General features: G+C 40.1%; 2 protein-coding genes across 3 annotated transcripts in view; both read right to left on the reverse strand.

The window, feature by feature from the left end:
* Positions 1-9,023, reverse strand: part of syt7b (synaptotagmin VIIb) — a 164,605-nt gene extending 155,582 nt beyond the window's left edge. For both annotated transcript variants that reach the window (XM_049604751.1, XM_049604742.1), the window contains exon 1: positions 8,657-9,023. In XM_049604751.1, the coding sequence (XP_049460708.1) occupies positions 8,657-8,705 (49 nt within the window). In that variant the 5' untranslated portion in view covers positions 8,706-9,023. The remainder of the gene's footprint in view (positions 1-8,656) is intronic.
* Positions 9,024-21,499: 12,476 nt separating this feature from the next.
* On the reverse strand, positions 21,500-23,027 carry LOC125903012 (serum amyloid A-5 protein-like). Its single transcript, XM_049599592.1, has 4 exons — positions 22,889-23,027; positions 22,705-22,804; positions 22,427-22,565; positions 21,500-21,685 (listed from the first exon to the last, which is right to left on the reverse strand). The coding sequence occupies exons 2-4, from the start codon at positions 22,790-22,792 to the stop codon at positions 21,547-21,549; spliced, it is 366 nt and encodes a 121-aa protein (XP_049455549.1). The 5' UTR covers positions 22,793-22,804; positions 22,889-23,027; the 3' UTR covers positions 21,500-21,546.
* Positions 23,028-23,681: the final 654 nt, after the last annotated feature.

Here is a 23,681-nt window from a genome sequence, read left to right on the forward strand (position 1 = left end):
TTCCATCACCTAACCTGTGTTTATTGTAACAACAATGACATAGGTCCCACCCCCTAACTTTAGCGTAACAGTCATTGGAACCCAAACCATGATCTCTCCCCAAACCTAACCTTTTCTGCCTTAACCTATCCAAACCATAATCATAGCATTGTCACATCATGAAACAGATTTAGATATGCAGCAGTTTTGGGAGGCACAGACGAATCAAGTTATCCTGCTGATAGTGGCATCAGATCAGAAACCAGGGTTTTCACCTATGTATTGCAAGCCTGGCGGCACACCTAAGGCCTAACATCGGAGTTCCACTGGATGCGTGTCCGTTGCAGAACGGCTGTGCTGGTTATCGGCTGCGTGCTCCGCCGTTCGTCAACACCCAGCGGCTGCATTTGCTGTGCGGAGCGGTGCAGCTCTGCAGGACAGCAGGAGACACGAGGACCCACAAGGTCTCGCGAATTCACGCATAATCGCGCGATATAACAAGATGTAGTTTCTATAAACAGAACCACAAAACCAGTGGAGTAGTATGAAGACAACATCTCCTCGTCCATGGTGCCAACAGGGTGAAATGACATCTGAAAACCTCTGACCTGTTGACGGCAGGCCTGCCTCCGCCCATTATGACGTTTTCAAGGTGTAGTGCAGGGAAATATGATCCACCGTGAACACTGTGTGTTTTATTTTGAAAATTAACCGGATGTTTTATTTTATTTCTGTGCACGACTTCCTGCCCCACACGATCTGCTCTGTGCTGAATCGCTGTGCTGTGCTCCAGTGCTGTGCTCCCGCAAAAATAGAAGTCCTACATATCTGTTGCGGAGGGCTCTGGACCGCTGCAGCGCCGCAGCTGATGGAAGCACACACATTGACTAGAACTGAAATGTATCGGCTCTGCTGCCGTTCAGGAGCGCAGATGCAACCCACACGCATCTGGTGGAACCTGGGGGTAAGTTGACCCCCTGCTGGCATTAAGGATTTTTTAAATGTATCTTTAAGATGTTTTTTTAAACTACAGTACTACTAATTCCAAATTCTGCAATTCCAGCCAACAGCAGCCTCAACCCAAGTCACTTAATAAGCTTGCCAATACAACACTAATGTTAACATTACCAGAGAGTAATATTGCAGGTAACACTAGTTAACAAGTCAACTGACATCTGGATTTACAGTGAGTGTGCATACGATAACATTCATGTTATGTTAAAAGAAATACTATGCAGGATTTTAATAAAAACAATGTATACACTAATTTCTGTGTTTGGGATATTTATGGGCGTGTACCCCTACAACACTCAGGTGAGGCTGAGCTTTATAAAAAGGCCCAGGTGTCAGACCATTAGCAGCATGCATCCAAGAGACACAGCGTCGAAAACATGCATATATAACGAGCAAAACTCCAAACGAGGGTGAATCTGGGGTTGGCTTGCGTTCCTGCATGCGTTACCTTTATGAGAAGTCAAACCTCCACAACAGCTCAAATCATCTCACCAACATTAACCACTTGATTACTTATTACTCTTCACCCACTGTGGGACATAAGGCTGCAATGAGATCTCTCCATCACATTTTGTCTTCAGCAACGTGCTGCGTTGTCCCCTATGACAGCTGGATTCTGTCCAGTAGAAACACCAAGGCCAGTAATAGCTTTTTACCCACCCATTCCCATCTCCACCACCCTAGTCCCCTTTTGAAGCACTCGTAAATAAACCCTCTGCATCATACTCCATAGGCAAATAAATGAGATCAAATGCTACTCCGATACATTAAAAACTTATTTTACCTTGACCAAAACTAAAACAAAGATGCAAATTTAATTGAAAATTAAAAGATTTTTAATTCAGCATGGTCCACGTTCTCTTTCATTTAATAGCCCTGTGTCCATGATTTCATTATCACAGAAACTGCAGGGTCCTACCTCAATGCAGCCATTAGTCTGTCGCAGGCCTGAGGCGGGAAGGTATTTGCCATCAGGCCAAACAAGTGTTCCAGGGGAAACCCCGAGGAGCTGTACGTGTCGTTCTTGAAGGCATGGACAAACAAAGTATTTTGTCATTTAATTTGGAGAAATGACTTGTCTGAAAAAAGGCATTCCCACAGTGACAAAAAAACACCACATTTTTGGCGATTTTATTCAAAACTCAGTGGACCGACAAAATCTGCTGACGTGTTTCGACATGACGTCTTCATCAGAGAATTGTTTTTGTTGATTCTTTCATTTCAGATTGTGCACCATGAGGGAAATCGTTCTGACAGTTAACTGAAACTGAAGAATGTATTCATTCAGCCTGCTCGCCATACACACACCCGTCTCGCTCTCAGTGACACACTGTGTCTTTTTGCCCCCGCCTGACTTTTCTATTCAGCTATCATTTAGATGTGATCGCCTATCATATCCCTCTTTGGTTGCAAATATGTGTGCAGCTAAGTAGAACAGAGCAATATTTCCCCTTTCATGGCCCCAGCGTCTCGTCCCTTGAGTCCATAAATCTAAGTGGCTTGCTTCCTACCATTGTGGCTCAGAGTTAAACAGGGAATATAAATACCTTTGTTTCAGATTTTATTAATTACTGCTCTGTCTCTCTTTCCTTTCTCGCAGCTTGTCTCAAACCACTAATAAGATTCCAGCCCATTAGTTTTGAACCATAACATAATTAAACGTTTCCCTCTGAATCTGAATGCTACTAATATTAAGCAATTATCTCTGACTGTTCACGTGCTGGATTAATAATGATTCCCCGCTGTACCTTGCATTGAGGCCTACTTGACACCTGACATTTACACCTGCGCTGCTTTGGAGAGTTTCTCCGCTTGTGCTCCACAATGCGGTCCTTCCTCTCATTCATCGCACATTTTTCGCAGAGATATTGATTGCGCTCCTCTAAAGAAATACATAATAACATCCTGTAGATTGCAGGTTGTATAGTCTACTCTTACTACGTAGATTTGGACAGCCTGATGAATGAGCTATTCAGAAACCACAAAGCTAACATTGCAGCACTGTGGCATCAACATTTAAACCAATTCACTGACACTAACACAAATGAGGCCAGGAACACTAGAATAAATAATTACACCATCAAGAGCTGCCAACAGTTACATTTACTGTCTTTTTATGATTCATTATGTGGCAGCTCCAGATATGACGTCAAGGTGAGAACCCATATCCGATCCACACATACAGAAAAGCTAAATTGCCACTGACTAAAAAGGGATAAACTCTTCAGAAATCCCTCCACCTTCTGACCTGTTTATCCTGTGCAGGGTAGCAACGGGGGTTAAGAGCCTCTCACAGCTCACAGTGGGCAAGAAGCAGGATCAAATTTGAACAGGCTGTCAGTCTGTCACTGAGTTAACACTTGCAGACAGACAACCATTTACTCACATTTACACCTGCTGCAATTCACAACCACCAGTTAAACTAAACTGCACATTCGACCCACGTTAAGATCAGTGCAATTGTATGATTCTATGTTTTCACCATCAGTTACATTGATTCAGTCATGGAAACTCAGTTTTTAGTGACATGTTACTTTAAAATTCCACACAGCGCATTTTAAAGGGCCAGTTCACTTCCAAATAAAAAATACATCTTTTTCCTCTTCACTGTAGTGCTGTTTCTTAATCTCAATTGTTTTGGTGTGAGTTGCCAAGTGTCGGCGATATCAGCCGCAGAGATGTCTGCCTTCTATTAAGTCCAGTTCAGAGCAGAGATCAGAGACAAGATTAAACCGTTTTAAAACGTTGCAGAGAAAAGTTGCAGTGGTGTGAACTGGCCGTCTGAGCTTGACTCAAGCCGACTGATGGTATCACCTGCGACTCAGCTGGTCAAATCGCCAGCGGCTGGTTTTCGAACGTAAAGCTTGTCACCTGTCTCTACAGCCAGACAGCTTGTAGTGAAGTCCACTAGTCGAGTCAAAATGACCACAGACGGCGTGTTTGCCTGCTGCAGCAGGTGCTCTGTACCTGCTGAGCCCTCTGTTTCTGTCCTCACAGTGTGCCGGTGTCAGACAGTGGGTCGCTGCTGCTGCTCGCTGTATGTGTCCATACAGTCCATCTGATGCTCGATCCGTTTCTGTTTTCACCGTTTCATCACTACTACAAATGCAGCTGTAGCCAGTATCTCACTATCACTATCCTCATTCACATTTTAAGAAGCTACAAATTATATTCAGCCACAAAATACGCCTGAAAAGCTGGAAATCAGAACAGAAGTACAGACAGTTGCATAGAGATGATACACCATCTCATGTAGTTGCATTGGTGTGAACGGGCAGGGTTTAAGAACGTTGCAGAACGGCACATTGCAAGTACAGTAGATGCCTGTTTCAATTCCTCTCATCGCGAATCTTTGGTCTGTACTGGGCTTTAAATATACTGGAACCAGACGGCGCTCAGTTTGTGGTGCTCAAGGCGTCAAAAATACATTTGAAAAACACAATATCAATGTATTTTTCCAGAAATCATGACCTAGTCACTCAAGATACTCCACAGACCTTGTTATGAGCAGTCTATGAGGAGATACAAATATCATTTGGCAAGGTTATATGGTTTGTGGGTGTAGTTCGGTAGAAAGAAACTAGTTCTTGAAACTACTCACAACAAGGTCTGTGGATTATCTATAGTAACCAGGTACTGAAATCTGGAAAAAGACACCACTGTTGAGTTTTTCAAATGTAGTTTTTGGCGCTTTGACCACCACAAGTTGAGCACCATCTAGTTCCATTATATTAGAGAGAAGGCAGACATCTCTACGGCCGATATCTCCAGCACTCAGAAACTCACAACCTCACACCAATCTAGATTGATGACTTGCACTACAGGAAAGAAGAAAAATATATATTTTTCATTTTGGGGTGAACAGTTCCTTTAAATTCGTAAAAAAAAAACAAAGCACTGGTATCAAACTGGTACTCTGAATGAGCAGATATCCAGAGTTGAGCTATCAGAATCGATACCAGGAGAGAAAAAGTATAATCTGTGCATCTTTGTTTGTGCTGTGAGGCAATAATGCTTGTCACAACATCATGTGTCACCCAATGTACAGTACACAGAGATGCCCCAGGAAACTGATTCTGCTGCATGAGCGGAAGCATTGAGGGAAACATGGTGTCAAAGCAAATGATGACTAACAGCATCCAACCAAGTAAGGCTCAAGCAAAACTAAAGCTCTTTGGTATTTCCAGAGACAAAAGGTGCGAAAAGAATCATGATTTTACTCACCGGCTAAAATCTACACAAACACACTGATTTTCACGCTCAGAATAACCACTTGTGTATTAATTACTCACTGTGTTAGGCTGAATTCATGAAGAAAACTTGACTCAGTGGTGAACAAAGGATCCTCAAACTGAGAAAATGCTTGATGAATCAAAGTTAGCATAGATAAATTTCACTTTCAGTTCAGTTTCCTGTTGGAAAGGGCTGCCTGTTTGGGAAGTGCTGAGCATTAGAGTGGATTTCTGTTATTAAACGTGGACTCCTTTTACTTCAATTCATCAAGATTTTTCTCCGCTTTTGGATCCATCATCCACCGTGGAGGCATGCGAGAAAAACCTTTATTTTCTGGATTCAAGGTAGCATGGGGTGAGTAATTGATATACAAGTGGTCATTTTGGGGGGTGAAGTATTTCGTCATGTTTGAATAACACATCTTTCTGTTTTCCATGACATTTTTGCTTTATTGTAATAGTAGGAGAGGCAGGAATAAGGGAGGGGATAACATGCAGCAACTCAAACCCTGGGCCGCTGCAGTAAAGACTCAGCTTTAATGGCACACGGCCACCCAGTGAGATCCCAGGGTGCCCCATCACTCTTGTTTTTAATATAAGTATGAATGTTTCAGCAAATGAAAACTTTATTCTTTCCTTACATTAAGCTTGAAATAGATTGTTTTTAAATGGATTTCTGCATCGTCTTAACCACTGGTTCCCAACCTGGGGGTTCCAAACCCCCACTAGGCAGCGCCGAAGCTTCATGGTGGTCTTGAGGCCTTCTTGATTTTAAGGGATGTAAGAAAATTTTTCAACAAAAAAATATACAGTAGGCCTACATCTCAGTTCATTCATTCATTCATTTCCCGTAACTGCTTATCCTGTTAGGGATTGCGGGTGTGCTGGAGCCTATCCCAGCTGACACTGGGCGAGAGGCAGGACAGGTCACCAGACAAATAGAGACAGACAACCACTCACACTCACATTCACACCTACGGCCAATTTAAAGAAATTCATCTAATCGCTCATTTTACACAAACTTCCTGTAGTTGTTGCATTCATTATCTGGATTAATTGTACAGTTAATTAGTTGCTCTGCACTGTTATTGTTATGCATTGAACAAAATATGAATTAACCATACAATATGTCACTTAGTCTGCAGTCGTCACTTTACTCAATGACAGAAAAGGGACCCTTAAGGACAAAGGTTGGGAACCACTGGTCTAGACTGTCCTAATCTAACGCAACATGACAATTAAAGCTCGCGGCTGGGGATATACATTTTTTGATAATGAATGTGAGTTATTGATCTGATTCAGTCTGACACAGCAGACAGCCTGTGAGCGTGAAACACCATCTGTCCGAGTTGAGGGTTTAAGTGGTAAAACAGGCTATAGCCTTACAGAGCAGTGAAGAACTTCAGGCATCTTTAATGTGTCACACACGATAAGTTACACTGTTCAAACAGCTGTTTGTCAGAGTTACAGATTTACAGTTTAAAGACGCATAAAATCTCAGCTCAGCTTAAAGTTTTTTATGATTACTGTTTGTTTTTGTTTCATCATCACATCACTTTTATGGAAGATATTTAGGCGACTTGATGGAACATGTCTAATTGGAAGAAAGGGTTTACCACAGTACATTAATGTGTACATTTGTAAAGCTAAAAAATGTTAACTTCAGCACTTTTTAATATTATGCACTTTAATTATTTACTGTATACTTCATTGAGATGCATGTTTTCGCTCTACTTTTTTAACCCGCTGGGGAGATATTTAATTGAATCAACTTAATGAGGAGATGTTTCCCGGAATTTCTATTATCATAATTATTGTTGGCTACTGTAATGCTACAATTTCCCGTTGTGATTAATGACATATTCTATCAGTCTATCTGTGTAATTATTGTTATGATTATCCATAGTAGCAGCACTATTGTCACTGTTATTACTTTTTCATGTGTAAAAAGTTGCTTCAGCTGAACTTAGAGAAAACTTTTACATCAGTATTTTTAAAATATAAAAGCCTGTGCTTCAGTTTGGCTGTGCTCTGCTGTTATATATTTCACCTTTTCATCAGTGCCTTCCGACTTGCACACCTCTCTCCCTCTCACACATTCCCTCTCACTTTCAGATCCTCACACTCCCTCCCTGTCTCACCGACACACGCACAAACACACACCTGTCATGTAATCATGAAATCACTTCTAGTTGCAGATGGTGACTCATCTTTGGTCCCCGGTGAAACCATATCTGGCAATGAGGTCGTAAGACATTTTGGATGAGGGACGACGCAGAGTGCCACTGTGCAGAGCGCCACTCGCCGCATGGGGAACTCCTCACTAAACAGCATGCTTTACAGCTGGTGAAAACAAAGATATTAGCCGGCCATAAAGCTTGACAGCTGCACATAAAAAAAATGAAATGTTGTATTCCCTCGCCAGCAATATTGCATCATTATCAGCATGCTGCTCAGATGTGAGTTTATAGAGAGATTTCTAACACTTACAGTGTGGTATAGTGTTTTTAACTTTAAAAGCATGGGGTTCTGCTCAGAGCTGCACTGCTGGCATCTCATTTATTTTACATTTGCATAGTTGGAGAGCTTTTTTTAACATTACATGCAATAATTGGTGAATCTGACACAAGTCTACAGGTTATGCATGTGTCAGTCACACTGTGCATAACATGATGCTGAACTTACTCCATGTGGGTGTGGTGGACACAACACAAGTCCTATTGGTGTTTATTTAACAATGCATAATAAGACACAAGCTGCGTCATGTCGACAGACAGTCAGAGACAAATCTCCTTCAGCATCAGGTGTTAGTCAGTGACCTCGACCTCAGTTCAAAGATTGGGAGTAAAAATACCCTGCATGGCTCTGGCAGAAGCATCAGGAGCTATTTACTCCATCATTACTTATCCTGATGGAGGGGTTCGTGTCATTACACACCGTCTGCTCTCTAATTCTCCCCTCCGACCACAACGGAGGACACACATCCGTGGCGACTCAATTACAGACAACAGTACAAACACACGCACCTCGCGGCTACACCAACACGGCACGTTGCTCATCAGTATGACCGAGAAGGGATGACCTTGTGCATTTACGCTCAGGTCACCTCGTGCGAAAACGACCGAATCGGGCACAACAAGTGCTCAAGTGGCTGTCTCCCACAGACAGTCCCCACATTGCCACCTTGGGGTGTATATGCAACAGCCCATCTCGCTGCCATGCAAGGCTTTTTTTGGTGAAAGGCAGACAGGCAATAACAAAACCACCACAGCAGCAGTTACCATCAGCTTGTTGGAATGACCCCCAGCATCATTACTTGACATCAACATGACACACTCAAGGGCATCTGGCAACCAACGCGAGAGCTTTGAACTATACAGAGAGTCTGGATTAAAACCATCCACCGATGGCCGCTGAAATCTTTTGCTCACCTTTGCTGTTATCTTCTTCTCTGTTGAGATGCATGACTCTTCTTACCATGTACTCATTTAGGCTGTCTTTGTTCTTGTAGCAAAGCTGTGCTCTTTTCCCCAAAGAGTTCTCAAGATAAACTCTTATTCCAATTTTGGATCTGTGGTTCCTGTTTGCCCGCTTATTGTCTTGTTCGGCTGGCACGCATGGACGCGCCTGCACTTGTGCGTCCTCCTCCTCCTCCTTGTTGTGCTGGATGGAGCAGGTAGTCTAGGTGATGTTGGGGAGTCTGCGTGTATTTTGTGCTCTCTCTCTCACACACACACTTTCTCCCTCTGTCTCTCTCAGTCTCTTTTTCCCCCCTCAGCCCAGAGTCGCTCAAAGGGATGGTCGCAGCGAAGGTTTTAGGGAGGAGACGGCAGGCAGACGGGCGGGGTGACGTGAAGTAAGTCGGTAGGAGGTCGTCTACTCAGCTGAGGCGAGGAATCCGTGCGCCCTCAGTGTTGTTGACCGTTTCATCAGAGGCTCCAGAGAGACATTTTGCGCACACTTTCACTCCAAAACTGCACATGACGAGCAGCTCATGGTGACAATTGAACAGAAATAAATTGGGATATACATAATTCGTATTTTTATACAGGCCATTATCGCTCATGTTTACAAAAACGCCCGTGGTAATAAAATACATCTCTCGGGCTTATAGCAGCCACCCATTTTAATATTAGTGACAATTATGACAGACAGCCGGATCTATTGATCTGTGTACAGTATAGTACAGAAGCCTGTCGCTGCTCTGTGACATAAAGAGCGCAGGTGGAAGCAGAAGTATAGAGAAATTGCTGCTATTGTCACCAGAGCTGACATGAATAGTGTTTCCCACAATCAGCCCTGATCATCAGTCATACCGCTTATTTCACTGTGGAATCAATAATCAAATGAATTCACGTGTCAATCTCTGCGCACAGAGATGCGTTTTTACGCACAATCCGCCGAAGTTGTGACCCACACGTTTCATCTCTCGCTCACGTGTTGAGTCTCTATCGGGCTTTTTGTCAGTGTCAGTGTCACGAGCTGCCTGTGTGCTTTCATTATGACCATCATGCCATCACAGCCAATAGGCCCATACAGTCGATAAGGCACATTTACTCACCATTCACGTTCGCCCAGAGGCATGCGCGTAACGTGGCTCACTGGCGGTCTCTAGTGTTACACATCAATCAGTGGCAGTCATCTGGGTGCTGATAGCGGGAGCATTTGTCACATACATCATTATAGACTGTTAAATGTATAAAATTGACCAGACCTAGTGGTAATTTTAATTATTTTTTTCAACATTGAATTTGAAGATTGAGTGATTTTTTTTAATGTGTGTCATGCGCACTTACATGTGTCCAACTCTCATGGGTTTACAAGACAAAATTACAATGACATTGCAGTAACAATCCAAAGTACATGTTGTTTAACTGCTTAGTCAGGACACAAAATACTCTGCCTTCTATCCCAGGCCTGACAAAGAAATTTAGCCATAAAAAAGGTTCCCTTTCTGAAACAAAACTCAAATTTTTCATGCTCATCCATCCAAAAAAAATAAATAAATAAAAAAAATAAAAATCAACATAAACAGAGGTAATCTTACTGAAAAGTACAGTCCTTGTGTCCTCATATACAGGACAGTTTAGATTATGCTTCACATAAAGTTCCACACTGTAGCTGTTATTTATGAGACAATGAGTTTTGGTGTATATCATATATCAACACGTCATTTTCCTCTAAACATGCAAAATATTCCACTCCTAAACTCCTGAATATCACAAAGTAACCTGCTCTGGAAAATAAATGACAAATTGTTCAAATAAAATAATGATTTTAACTCATCAGCCCAGGGATGACAGCTGGAGGTGTCCCTATTAAATATCTTTTTAGTGAGTCTCTGACCATCTTCACAAGTCTATTCCAAAGCCGAGGCATTTGACATTTACGTCTGATAAATTTGAATTGCTCTATAATACACTTGTATGTTCTTGGAAACTCCAAACACCAGAGGCATAGTCAGACACAAGACACACGCGGATGTTTGACTTGTACAACTACAATGTGACTTCCATAAAGCTGGATAGAAATTCTTTTCCATCTCACTGTACTCATGCTGTGTCTAATGTAAGTTGTGTAACAGGATTCATTATCCCTGTTTTTTGCAGGTATGGAAGAAGTTACTAAGAAAGTTCTAAAAATATAAAAACAAAACTTTCTGCGCTTTGGCTGGACGCCACTGAGTGATTTGGGTCAACCAACCCTTTAACGCTTTGTATTGTATTTTCCTCAGAATAGTAGGCTATTATATACTGCCAGGCAACTATTGTTTGTGCACAATTCAATAGAAACACAGCACACAGAACTGGTTTAAATGGTGAGCTGAGTGACACAATTGTACTGCAGGAAAATCTTCACCACATCTATGTAGTTTAGTGCACTCTGTATCTTCAATTGCCCTGCATGTGGTTTCTTTACTTTCCCCATTAAAAGAATATTTCATCTGTAATATCACCATTTGAATATCACTTACTCACCACCTGTCACCTTGATTCCGTGAAGAAAACTGTTTTACTGGCAGGCCTCCATGGTGAATAGAGAATCCAGAAAAGACGAAAATTCTTCATGAACTGAAATAAACATGGACCACGTTTAACAGCAGCAAAACTATATCAAAACATCTGCTTATAAACTCTCACACAAGTCGAGCAGTTTAATTCTACTCTCATTTGTATCCTCAGTTCTTCCCAAACACATGCATTTTGCGACAAGTCACTATAACACACTTCCGCCTACAAGCGTGCCCTGAGCGTGCCTGAGGACATGCGTGCGTATGAACTCTGCCTGAGCAGAGTTCAAACACACATGACTGACAAAATATGTACCAGACACTGATAAGATCCCCTATGGATAATGAAAGTATAGCATGGAAACGGATGTAAGACGAGACAGGGTTCAAACCAGAGCATTAAGACTGTGTTTAGAAGCTCTGAGAACAACCCCAGTAAATGCTCTGCCAGGAGAGGCCAGTGGACTAACACTACACCTTAGAGGAGGAAAATTGTCAGTGGCATATTGGGTTTGTTTAAAAGGATGTGGAAAGGAACAGCCCACCACGGAGGTCTAAAATTAATGCTGGGCATAGGACCAAAGGTAGTTGTTTCGGATGGAACATAGGTCCTGTTGTAGGAAAGATGAGTATGAAGAGTTGAGTTTCAGTCCATCTGTTGCTTTAAGTAAAGTTCCTCCAAGGATGCTCCCAGACCCATATGTTGATTTACATTTAACAGAAGAAAAGAAGTGGTCAGTAATAGATAGTATTCAGTATATGGTTTAAGAACATGTGAAAAGACAATTTTATGTTTTTTTAACAACATAAACAGATGGCCAGTCCGCGACACCAGGGATCAGCACGCCCAGGGCCCTGCCCCTTCCTGCCACCTGGCACACAATGCACTGAATCCTGATTCCTGTTCCTGCAGGTGCAAGCGCGCAAGAGAGTTCAAGTATTTTGGGGTCTTGTTCATGAGTGAGGGCAGAATGGAGCGTGACATGGATCAGCAGTTTGATGCAGCTTCCCCAGACTGTTGTGGGAAAGAAAGAGCTGAGTCGGAAGGCGAAGCTTTCGATTTACTGGTCTGTCCGCATCTCAACCCTCCCCTATGGTCATGAGCTCTGGGTAGATCACGGATACAAGCGGCTGAAATGAGTTTCCTTCGTGGGTTGGCTGGGCTCAGCCTTAGAGATAGGGTGATAGGGTCCTGAGTGCTTCCCATTGGAGGTGTTCTGGGCATGTCCCACTGGTAGGAGGCCCTGAGGCAGACCCAAAATACACTGGAGGGAGTACATATCTCATCTGGCCTGGGAACACCTTTGGGGTCCCCCAGGAGGAGCTGGAAAGTGTTGCTGGGGAGAGGGACATCTGGGGTGCTTTGCTTGGCCTGCTGCCCCCACGATCCGGCCCCGGATAAGCAGATGAAAATGGATGGATATACAGATTTCCAAGAATGCTGATGAGATGGGCATGTGTGAGCCGGTATATATACACACTGCAGAATTTTATGTTAATATATATCAGAAATTGATAAATTGTCAGTGTTCTCGAAATAATCGCAATCATTTTGGCCTACAGTGGGTAGAGCAAGTACAGCCACTGAGAACAGTTATTTGCTCAGACTCAGCAGCTCTCAGAGGTCTATCATCAAGTCAAAGAGAGGATCTTATGATGAAAATGTGCATTTTATTGTCAATGTTACCAAGGATGGGCTTAGACGTACAATTTTGTCGGGTTCCAGCTCACAGGGGTGTTAACAGCAATGAACAGTCGGATAAACTGGCAAAGAAGGCTCTCAAAATGAATGACAACAAATTGATAAAAGTAGCATAGGTAGGGGAGGGGTGATGTCACTAATCAGAACAATAATGAATGTGTGGCAGAAGTAATAGGATACTGATAGTAAAGGGAGACATTATTAAAATATTCAAAAGTCAGTTCTTGTCCACGTTATATATATAAAATGAGAAAAGTCAATCAAATCTATGTCAGTGGTGTAACAGCCAGGAAGATGTCAAAGACATTATCATGCACTGCAGTGAATATCATTCAGAGAGGGAGATTTTAAGGAATAAAGTGCTCGAGGCAGGCAAGAGTGGAGCTTTAAAACATTACTGAGAACAAGGAGGTATGGACATGCCCAGGCTACTCAGTGTCCATGAGACTGTACTGACGTTTTAAATTGTAATGTTTTAGTGAAAATGCATGTGTTTGTGAAGCACTGAGTCAAACGACTGATAGAAAGACTTATACTACACAAGATGTGTTGTGAGAGTTTGCAAACAGATATTTTGATCAACACATTCTCACTCCAACCGTGCCACATGTTGTCTCTTGGTCGTGGACTTTCCAGGTCTACACATGATGTGCAAGCTACCCTGGGTACATCTGTTGTGTATGTTCTGGTATGCCGTGGTAACTTGAGTCTGTTACATGCATTGTGTCTTTTTGAAAATTCCATTTTTACAGGAAATGTACAGTTTACGTACAGTCTCTTTCAAAATGACCGTACTACGTCAGTACAACACTGCAAATGGATGTTTTTTTTCCTTCAACAACAAACACACATGGTTCTGCACATGCACGAGGTTAGGTTTAGGCAACAAAAGCATGTGGTAACAACGGTCTCCCAGGTGAAAGTCAGTGATTATTGGACCTATCCATTGCCCCTTCTGCCCACCCTACTCTGACTTTTACCCCCTTTATTTTACATTGACTGATTACCTGATGTTGCCGGGTGCTATTACACACTCATGGCACCTGGCACTGTGTCATGCCAACGTGAAAGGGAGACTTTTTTCATTGGTGTATTATGCCAAAGTCACTGAATGAGACCAGGTTGTTCTGATATCGTTTTGCTGATGTTAAATGTGGCCCCTGTGTAGGTTTCCAATCAGTGAAGCCATAGCTTGATGCTCTAATCACCCCCTTTGTCTTGCTCCACACACAAAAAAATCCACTGGACCACTCAATGCAGTTTAACAGTTCACTTCAAAACTCAAAGACGGTACAGAGACAATCATCCATTTCCAAATCCAAACTTATCAAAAAAAAAAGAGGTAAAGAATAAAGGTAAAACGTATACAAGATAGGAGGTCAAAAAACTGTTAACCGTCTCAAATCCAAAAAGCTCCCCCTACTGGCAAAAGTGTAAAAAAGGGCGATTAAAGGTATGATACAATAATAGGACCCTCGTCTTAAAAGTTACAAATGTAAAAACTGCATTTAGGCTGCTACACCCTGTTTACTGCATTTCATGTAGAATGTTTGCTATTTCTGGAATCTGTGTTCACCATGGAGATGTGTGAGAAAAAGTTTTCTTCACAAATTTAAGGTAACACACAGTGAGTAATTGATATACAAAAGGTCATTTAGTGGATGAAGTATTCCTTTAAAGGTCAAGTGTTTAGGATTCAGTGGCAGGATATTCATTGCTGTGTTTTCATCAGTGTATGATCACCTGCAAACAAGAATCATTGTGTTTTTATCACCTTAGAGTGAGCCGTCTATATCAAACGGTGCAGGTCCTCTTCCACAGAGTCCACCATATTGTTCCACAGTAGGTCAGAACAAATGAACCAAATATTGTTTCTAGACAGGGCCATTTGTGTTTTTTCGTTTTTACATTGGCCACTGTTTTTCTCCTACACGCTTGGCACACAGGAGCAGTTTCAGTTCTGCAACCTCATCACTAGAAACAACTGAATCCAACACACTGGACTCCTAAAGGAGGTGTATAGAGGGTGTCATGCATGGTTTAACTTGAAAAGTGCTTTGAGCCAAATTTGTGATTTGTGATTTTGGGCCACAAAGGCAAAAATTGAACTTCATTTCCATAAATTGCATTGTAACTAACTTGCTACATAAGATATGGAATATGTGACAAAAAGCTTCAGTCATTTATATTGGAGCATCATTCTTCTTGTTACAGACGCAGTTTAATAGGAAGTATTAAACAAGGTTTTGATTAATAATCCACACACTTTCCACAATAAGAGAAGCCCATAATATGCTTTATAGATCTTAAACTCAATCTCTCTGCCTGACTAAAAGAATTTTTTGACTGTTGTACTACTCAGAACCAGTTCAGTTCTCTGCTCTGATGAGTCTTTGTTCTAGCTCTGTATGTCTGACGCCTTTCTTGTGATCGCACCTCTGACATCTTGTGTGATTTCTGTGCATCTGTGTAAAGCAGATAGTCCTCCGATATAGCCTTGTTGGTTGTGCTTTACGGCAAGTGTGGAATCTATTTAATCTATTGCATACAGAATACATTCATTCCTGAAAAATGATCAGACACAAGACACAAACTGTTTTTCCTGTTCCGAGCTTCTCATTGCATCAGCTTTCTTCCTCGCCCTCACTTTCTCCTCACACTATCTTTGTGATGAATATTTATTAGCCTGTCACAGTGTCTTCTCTGAGCTCAAAACAACACATTCATCAACACAACTCGAGCCGTGCTTTAATCCTCGAGGGGTTTTTTGGTGACGCTGTGTAATTTCTTCACAAAGATTTGCTCAGTGTGTGGGATGCTGTTTTTATTTCAAACTATAAAAGAGAGGTTCATGAGCACTCACAGATTCCAGGTAATTTTAAAGCCATTATATCGCAATCAGCTCCATTATTGTTATAAGCATTAAAGCAACCCAGCTGAGAGCAAGTGCGCAGCAGTCGTGCTGTATTGTTACAGCATTTTTATAGGCCTCAGATATACACAAGTCAAAGTCTGAACTAAACAACAGGTGGGTCAACGAATACGAGAGTGTAAAGGATTTTATACATCACTGTGAGGCTTAGATGCTCAGTATTATTGATTGTTGATTTCTTCAGAACAGCTGAAGACATTCAAAGTACTCAGACAATTAGTGTATTTTTTTAAGAGTGTCATCTTTCTTTCTCCAAGGTCCTCAGCATTTGTCTGAACTCTGAGAGATGAGCACATTGGGTGATTGGGTGTAGTTAGTTTTACTTTGTGTTTAGTTGTAGTTGCCATCCATTTTGGTTACCCCTTGTGTGTTATTTGGTTTGGCCAAGCCACTATATATGCTCCCTCATGTGTCATTTTGACAGGTCAGTTTGTTCAAGTAACACCTTGTTGAGTTATGTTGCTATATTGTTTATAGTTATGTAATGTTAGGTTGACCGCTTTTATAGATCTAGTTGTTCATTTCTTGGTTTGCAATATTTCAAGCATTTATTGGTGTAAATGAACACCCAAGATTTTGTCAACAACTCCCGTGTCCTTGTTGCCTCACTGTTTGGTCCCTAACACGTGTTATTTATCCTTCCCATTCCAGTGGACGGGGAATCGAAATCAGAACTGCATATATTTTATGCTGAATATTTGTCTTCACCACTCAAAATATCCTCAATATCTCTCTGGAGAACAAAGTTCAAAATCTCCTAGGATTAATTTTCTGTGTACATCATCAATAGGATATATTATAAGCTGGTTGTCTCATTAGAAAATCAAATCACAACAATATTCGGGTGGCTTCTGGGATGGCAGTCCAGTATGTTCTCTAAAAAGTCCCAGATCTTTAAAGTTTTTAAAATACCTTAAACTTTGTGTCACTTAGATAATTTATGCCCATGTTGTTTATTCTACCGTGCTATTCCCTAAAGAAATCTAACAAAGTAAATGTTCTTCTGTTGGCCTAATTTTCACATCACAGTACTGAAGGTTATCACTGTCGCCTCATATTGTGGCCATTTCAACATATACCTACGTTTCTGGGCCACTGAGTCTGCAAGGTGTCTCAGTTTTGACCCGTGTCCCAGTTTCTTTTGTGAAGATCCACAGTACTCACACAAGGCAGGGAAAAAAGTTAAATGAGGTTTATTGAGAATACAAAAAAGAGAACAAAACGGCGGGTCCTTCCAAAATTACATCTCATATGGTCCACAGACAACTTGATGTCCTATTTCTGTATATTCTCACCATATTGCCCATTATGACACACTTTTACGCTGCATCACTCCATCAAAAACTTTCTACGATCCAAGCCTATGCAGTCTGTCTTCCTGCACAATGTTGTAAACAAGCTCCTTTTGTCATGCTCACTGTATGCCTTATGGCACCATACCTGTCATGACTAACTTTTGCCTGCATTCTAACACCGAAATAAAGTAAATATAAACATAACCTTAGCATAGTCCACTGCTGTACAGAATATACAGACACTGTTGTGTAAACCTAAATAATATCAGAACCTCTGTGACACGTCATATCAAGACAGACATTTTTACCAAATATAAATATGTGCTTAAGTGGCTCTTACACCTCACAGTAAGGATGTTCCAGGTTTGAACCCTTGTTGTGGAGTTTGCATGTTCTCTCTTTGTTATCGCAGCTTTTCTCCAGGTCTTTCCACTTCCTCCCACAGTCAGTAAACACTGAGGTAAGGTTCACCGGTGACTTTAAATTCCTTTAAAGGGTAAATAAATTACACTCTTCGGTGTGAATGTGAGCATGAATGGTTGTCTGTCTCTATGTGTCATCCCTGGGATAGTCTGGCGGCCTGTCTGAGGTACCTCTCCTGTCACCCAATGTCAGCTGGGATTGGTACCAGCTTCCCCGTGACCCTAAGAGGATAAGCAGTTACAGAGAATGGGAAAAAAAAGTATTGAAGACAACATTTAGTTGGAATTGTTGGGGATCCTTGATTTGCAGTTAGAGCAGCCCAGATTTTATGCAGCAGATTTGTGCAGCTACACATTTTGTGAATTCAGCTACATAACAAAAATATGTTTAAAGATTTGTAATTCCCTACCCTTTATGAAACTAAAAAAATAGTAACATCAGACAATTTTTGCCTCATTGTGGGTGGCAGGAATGAAAATAAGTCATCCTCAACATTTGTTGTGTTATGGTTTCAGGATGCTGAAGAACAATTAGATACAAAATAGGAAGTAGGTTCTACAGGATGATTATTTCCCTTGGCAACTTTCATGTTTTAAGTGCAGACTTTTAGGCATTTGATCATCTCAAATGGCTTGAAAATAGTGCATGTAACTGCCGTATATCTCCTTAGTGGTTCATTTCCCCTCACCCCTCTAGGTTTGGGCTGTGCCCTGAATTTTTACAGCTTCAGGTTCCACTCCTGATGCATTTAAAGTACGTGAGATATGTGTTATAAATGATCTGAAACATGTCTAACTGGAGAGGAAAGTTACACTGATGTCCAAGGTTCCACTGCTAAGCTGTGCTTTACAATACTTATTTCCTCAAGTAAGGTAAATATGAACCTTACAAACATTTAAAGTCTTCCCTCTTATATTAAATCTTTATTCAATCCAGGTTACCAAAATGATCTGCGCTCAGGGAAAATGCGGGATCTAAAATGATCCAACAAATCCATAACATGTGACCTGCATCGAACTTTGCTGCAAGAAAAATCATGCAAATGCAGAGGAATTTCAACTATCGAGCGAAAACTGTCAGACAAGAGATTGTTCTCTGATGAAAAGAAAATCACTGTTTAAAAGCTCAGGGAGCTGGTTCAACATCACAGCTGCAGAAAGAGCAGCTTCAGTGAGGGTGTGATAAGAGGCTTAGAGAGTACAGACAGGTCAGCGCTGTCAGTCACGCTGCAGTTTCAGAGGGTTACTGAAGGGTCATAATGGATATTAATGTGAACTTTGCCCTGACACTTGTTTAGGCGCAGTTGATAAACAAAACATGCCATCAGTCATGCATTGATTCAATGAGATCATAAACTTTCTCTACAATACTATTAAATTACGATCATAATTGGAATGACAGTGAATAATGATGCTACTGCTATTGCATCACAATTTGATAACAGTATGCACATTATGGTGTAAAAATTTGTTCTTTTTTACACTATGTCCCCAAAGTTGGATTTTGAGAGTCACAGTTAAGGTTTTTGTACTGAAACTATTCATTGTTCCTTTCAAACTATTATTTCTTTGTTATTTTTCTGACATGTGAAACAGCGCAGACATTTCTACAGGCTAAAGCGTTATAATATTGCATAAAATGAAACAAGAGTGACAGAATAATCGACTTCATCTGGATAAATGGATAAATTGGATAAATTCTGCAGTCAGTCATATGCTTAAATGAGAGAATAAATACACTACAAGGTCAAAGGCATCATGTACAATACATGTGGCATGTACTACTTTGACCCACACACCATTTAGCTGCTTAATAAACCTTGACTATTCTATCAGTTTTATATGATGGTTTTATATAAATCTCTAAATATGTTTGATATTAATGTATGTACATCTGTTCAAAATGTTAAATGAGCAAAATTATTATTATTTTTATTTCTTTTCAGTGTTGTAGTGCTCCAAGGACTGAATTACAGTCTGACATCTCCTGTTTGACAAAAGTCCAACACTCTGTCACAACTGAGATAAGGCTCCAGAGAGATTGGGTTTCCCACAGAGCAACTTATCATTTATGCCTAAGTGTACAGGCTGTGAAAACATGCCATGTTGTGTTTCTTATCTCAATAAACTCTGCTCTGTGTTGTAATAATTTTGTTTGCATTTCAACAGCACTGGCAGTAGCAAAGCTTCTTGAGCTAAAGCACTGAATTCAGCATAAAATTAAAAAATATAAAAGTATTTATCATGACTTAGTTATCATTATCACCATTAATCAATATATTAAATCAGTCTAATACATTGTAATTGCTTAACATAGTATAATGTGGGTTTGTAAAAGTGAAGAGAATTCATTTGTCAGGATCTTCTTCAGCTCATGAACATTGCTTTTATGACAACTGTTTTTTTTTTTTTAAGTGATGATAACACAAACTCTTTTTGACCAGGAGCTCATGATATGCAGCACAAAAACTGAAAAAAAAAACCCTCATAAAAAACAATAAATCATTTCCATTTATATTGAGAGTGCCTGAAAATAAATTAGTTGTACTGTAACAAATCAATAATTTCATATTGATGAATTCACATACCAATGAATTATTTCCAATATAATCCTAAAATATCATATTTGTCCTTGCTAAAATTATCTGAACAACACTGCAGCACAAACAGCATATAATATTACACACATAAGCATAACCCTACATGTATTTTTTATGATGTAGATCTGTCTTTAACACAAATGTCTGTCTTGCTAGTTTCATAGATGTTACTGTAAAGCTGACTGATGTTGATTCTATAAATTCTGTTAGGAACTGTAACATTCAGGTCCATCCTCAGCAGCTCACTACTGCCACCTTTTGCTTTGGAGGAGCAGCACAGCACAGACCTCTAACTTGGCATGTTATCATTATTTTCGTTAAATCTACAATCAAGTGATATAACACATTCTCTTAAACACTTTAAAACAGTGAATATACAGTATATAAATACACCTATGAAAATATCAAAGACAAATGCTGAGATAGTTTCGTTTTTTTGCTGTGTAACTATGTGGGTCAAGTAGTGCATCCTAAATATATTGTCTGTAATAAATAAACCATTTATAACAATGAATACTTCTGTATTTTAGTTCAAAAATCTTAATTGTGACCCTCAAAATCCAATTTTGTTAAACTCAAGGTCATTGTTTAAAAAGGAAAATTTCCCACCACAATGGTAGCCAATTTCTCCAAATTGTGATGCATTAATAGCATCGTCATTTCCAGGTCTATTTTTCAAATTATTATTATCATTTTTATGCATTCATTCAAATCCAGATTCTTATTTATCTTCTTTCTCTGTATTGTGTGTATATCTAAAGGGTTTTTTCCCAATAAAGTTAAAAAGAAAAGTAGTTATTGTTAGTTGACTGTATATAAGAAAATAATAAATTACAAAATAACAGAAAACTATGTGATAAACTAAGAACAAAAAAAGTACATTTTAATGTTCAACCTCCTGCTAGTAACTTTTTGGTCTGGGTGTTGGAATAATGCGAAGAACTATTAAAGTTATTATCAGCTCTTATTGCACCCAAGGGTGAGCTCTATTTTATTGCCTCTGAAAAGATTTAATTTGATTTGTAAAATTTGGGGAGTTTTTCTCTTGTCTTCTTACAAGAAACGGTTTCTGATGTGGGCAAATAAAAATGTATTTAATCAGTTAAACTGTCTGAGGACATATTGTTTCTTGCAGTAATGATGGTTGGTAGTTAAGAGGTGTGAGATCAGAGGTGTGTGGTAACAACAAACACAACAAAATAGTTACACCGCAGTAAAATCACCTGACATAAACATCTATTGTAAATTTGTGTTGTGTTCATTGTGTTAAATTCTGTAAAGAGCTGTATTGTCAATAACTCCAACACTAGAAATGTCTTTCATTTCTTTCATTTTATTGTCAGGAGTTGATGACTTCATACTAATATTTGTCTGGAAGTCCAGCTGGTCTGAAATGGTTGGGATCGTTTCCGTCCCGTCCCCACTGGTTTGCCCTCTGATCAGCAGCAGAGTCCTCAGCACCATGACCCATTCTTTCCTGTAGCCACTCTCTGCCATTACTGAAATGGGAGTTTAGACAATGAATGTCAGCAGATCACAAAACAAGTACTGTAAGTGTAAGTGTTGTAAAAGGCCCAAGACAAGAAACCCTTAAGATTAGAGAGGCATAATATATAAAATAAACAATCAATAAATGGGGATGTAAAACAATTTCAGTAAAAGCCAGGCTGTGGTGTTCTGAACTAGCCAGGTCTAAACATGTTGCATTTTTTTGTGCAAGAATACAGATCATTGCAGTTGTTCTAATTGTTAATTTGCTGCAGGAAGCAGGACTGTACCACTGATTTCATGTTATTCCAAAGGCAGTGTTAGAGTACAGTCTGCTGACATGTGACAAAGTAAGTTAGTGGGAAGAGTCTGGACCTTTAATGACCACCAAATGTATCTATATTTCACTAAAGAGGTTTTGAGACTGAGCCTCATTAAGATAGGCCTGTAGAAATTATACATAGAGCTGCTTGTCATCTGCATAGAAATAACAACAGATATAATGCTTTTGGATTATGTGAATTAGTAGTAGCATATGAATAGACAATAATAAAGGGCCAAACAATGATCCCTGAGGTACTCTACAATGTACCACTGGTGAAACAAAAAGATAAACAGAGGGATATTAATGTAGAAAAATGTTCTTGGATCCATCTGCAGCTTTAATAACAACAGTAAATTATTTTTGAGAAATGCAATAGCCAATAATATACAAGCATAAAATGCTTTCCTACTTTTTTTTTTCTCCTCACCTGATAACCTCAGCGGCCCATCTGCCCCCTGCTCCTCTCTGAGCAGCATCGTAGTTTCCTCTGGCATGGAAGTATTTATCAGAGTTTTTCCAGTTGGCCTCCCTCATATCGCTGTATGCTCGCCACATATCATGAGCTCCTGATCATGTCAACATAGACAACAAGAGTTGGTAAAATGAGTGAGATTATTCAGAAAGAAAAACATGCCATTGTCATGTGAAACACCTAATTCTGGATTATATGACTTGTGGAGACATTAAAAAGGTCATGTTTCTCACCTTGAGCGGCTTCACGAGGAAAGCTGTACCACTGAGCATTGGTTTCCACAATGAGAATCAGAGCAATTCCTGCGAGAAGCAACTTCATGGTCACAGGTGTCTGAAAGAAAGACAAATGAACAAAAACAAAAATCAGTTACATATAGTTAATACAAAACTATACATACAAGTGTCCCAAACTTACTTTGCAGTTTCTGCAGAGTTTAGAGTAAGTGTTGATAGATCGCAGAGTATCTTATGAGTGAGGACTCTACTGATCTGACTCTACTTATATTCTGCTCTGAAACAAGCTGGAGTGTAGGATGTCTCAATGATGGAAATTCCCGTTCATTTGAGGGGCGGTTAGTGCTCAGAAATGTTTGGTAAACACACTGAGGATATTCCTGAGTTGTGCAACTGCACACAGGCAGCATCAGGGCCAACAGCAAACTTTATGTAAATAAAAAGGTGGACCTGATGTCTTGCTGCATGTCATGTAAAATCTGTTTCAATTGTTCACTATAACTTTGCACCTTTACCTTTTTTCGACAGAATAATTTTGTCAGAGAGGATAACTTTTAACACTGTTGTAGCTTATCCAGTATGTTGCTTCTATTCACGTGCATGTGGAACTTTTTCTTTCTTCTACCATGAAAGAAACTTCTGTGATTGGAACTCTAATTGTTTTTAAAAATGCAATCATCTTTTTGTTTCCATATTTAGTTAATGTGTTCGACTCTACTAAGCCCAGTCATTGCTAGCTCACTAAAACCATCTCCTGCCTTTTGGGTAAAGCACCACAAAATTATATTTGACATTTGTTGACACAGTCGGTTTAATTATTCTGTCACCATATAGATCTTCCTCTGTTCATGCAAAATAAAATATATAGAATTACCAAAGTTTATTTTAGATTGTTTTGTTGTTGTTTACAGCTGTAGGGGTCTAAGGATAAAATTACAGTCTGATATCTCCTGCTTGGCAAAAGGCATATAATA

The sequence above is a fragment of the Epinephelus fuscoguttatus genome, linkage group LG2 (genome assembly GCF_011397635.1).
Source record: "Epinephelus fuscoguttatus linkage group LG2, E.fuscoguttatus.final_Chr_v1".
NCBI lineage: Eukaryota > Metazoa > Chordata > Actinopteri > Perciformes > Serranidae > Epinephelus > Epinephelus fuscoguttatus.

Coding starts and splice junctions, on each gene's coding strand:
- LOC125903012 (XM_049599592.1), bottom strand. CDS start 22,792: ATGAAGTTGCTTCTCGCAGGAATTGCTCTGATTCTCATTGTGGAAACC. Junction 22,566..22,704: donor TCCTCGTGAAGCCGCTCAAG/GTGAGAAACATG, acceptor TGACATGATCAG/GAGCTCATGATATGTGGCGA. Junction 21,686..22,426: donor TGGGCCGCTGAGGTTATCAG/GTGAGGAGAAAA, acceptor CTCCCATTTCAG/TAATGGCAGAGAGTGGCTAC.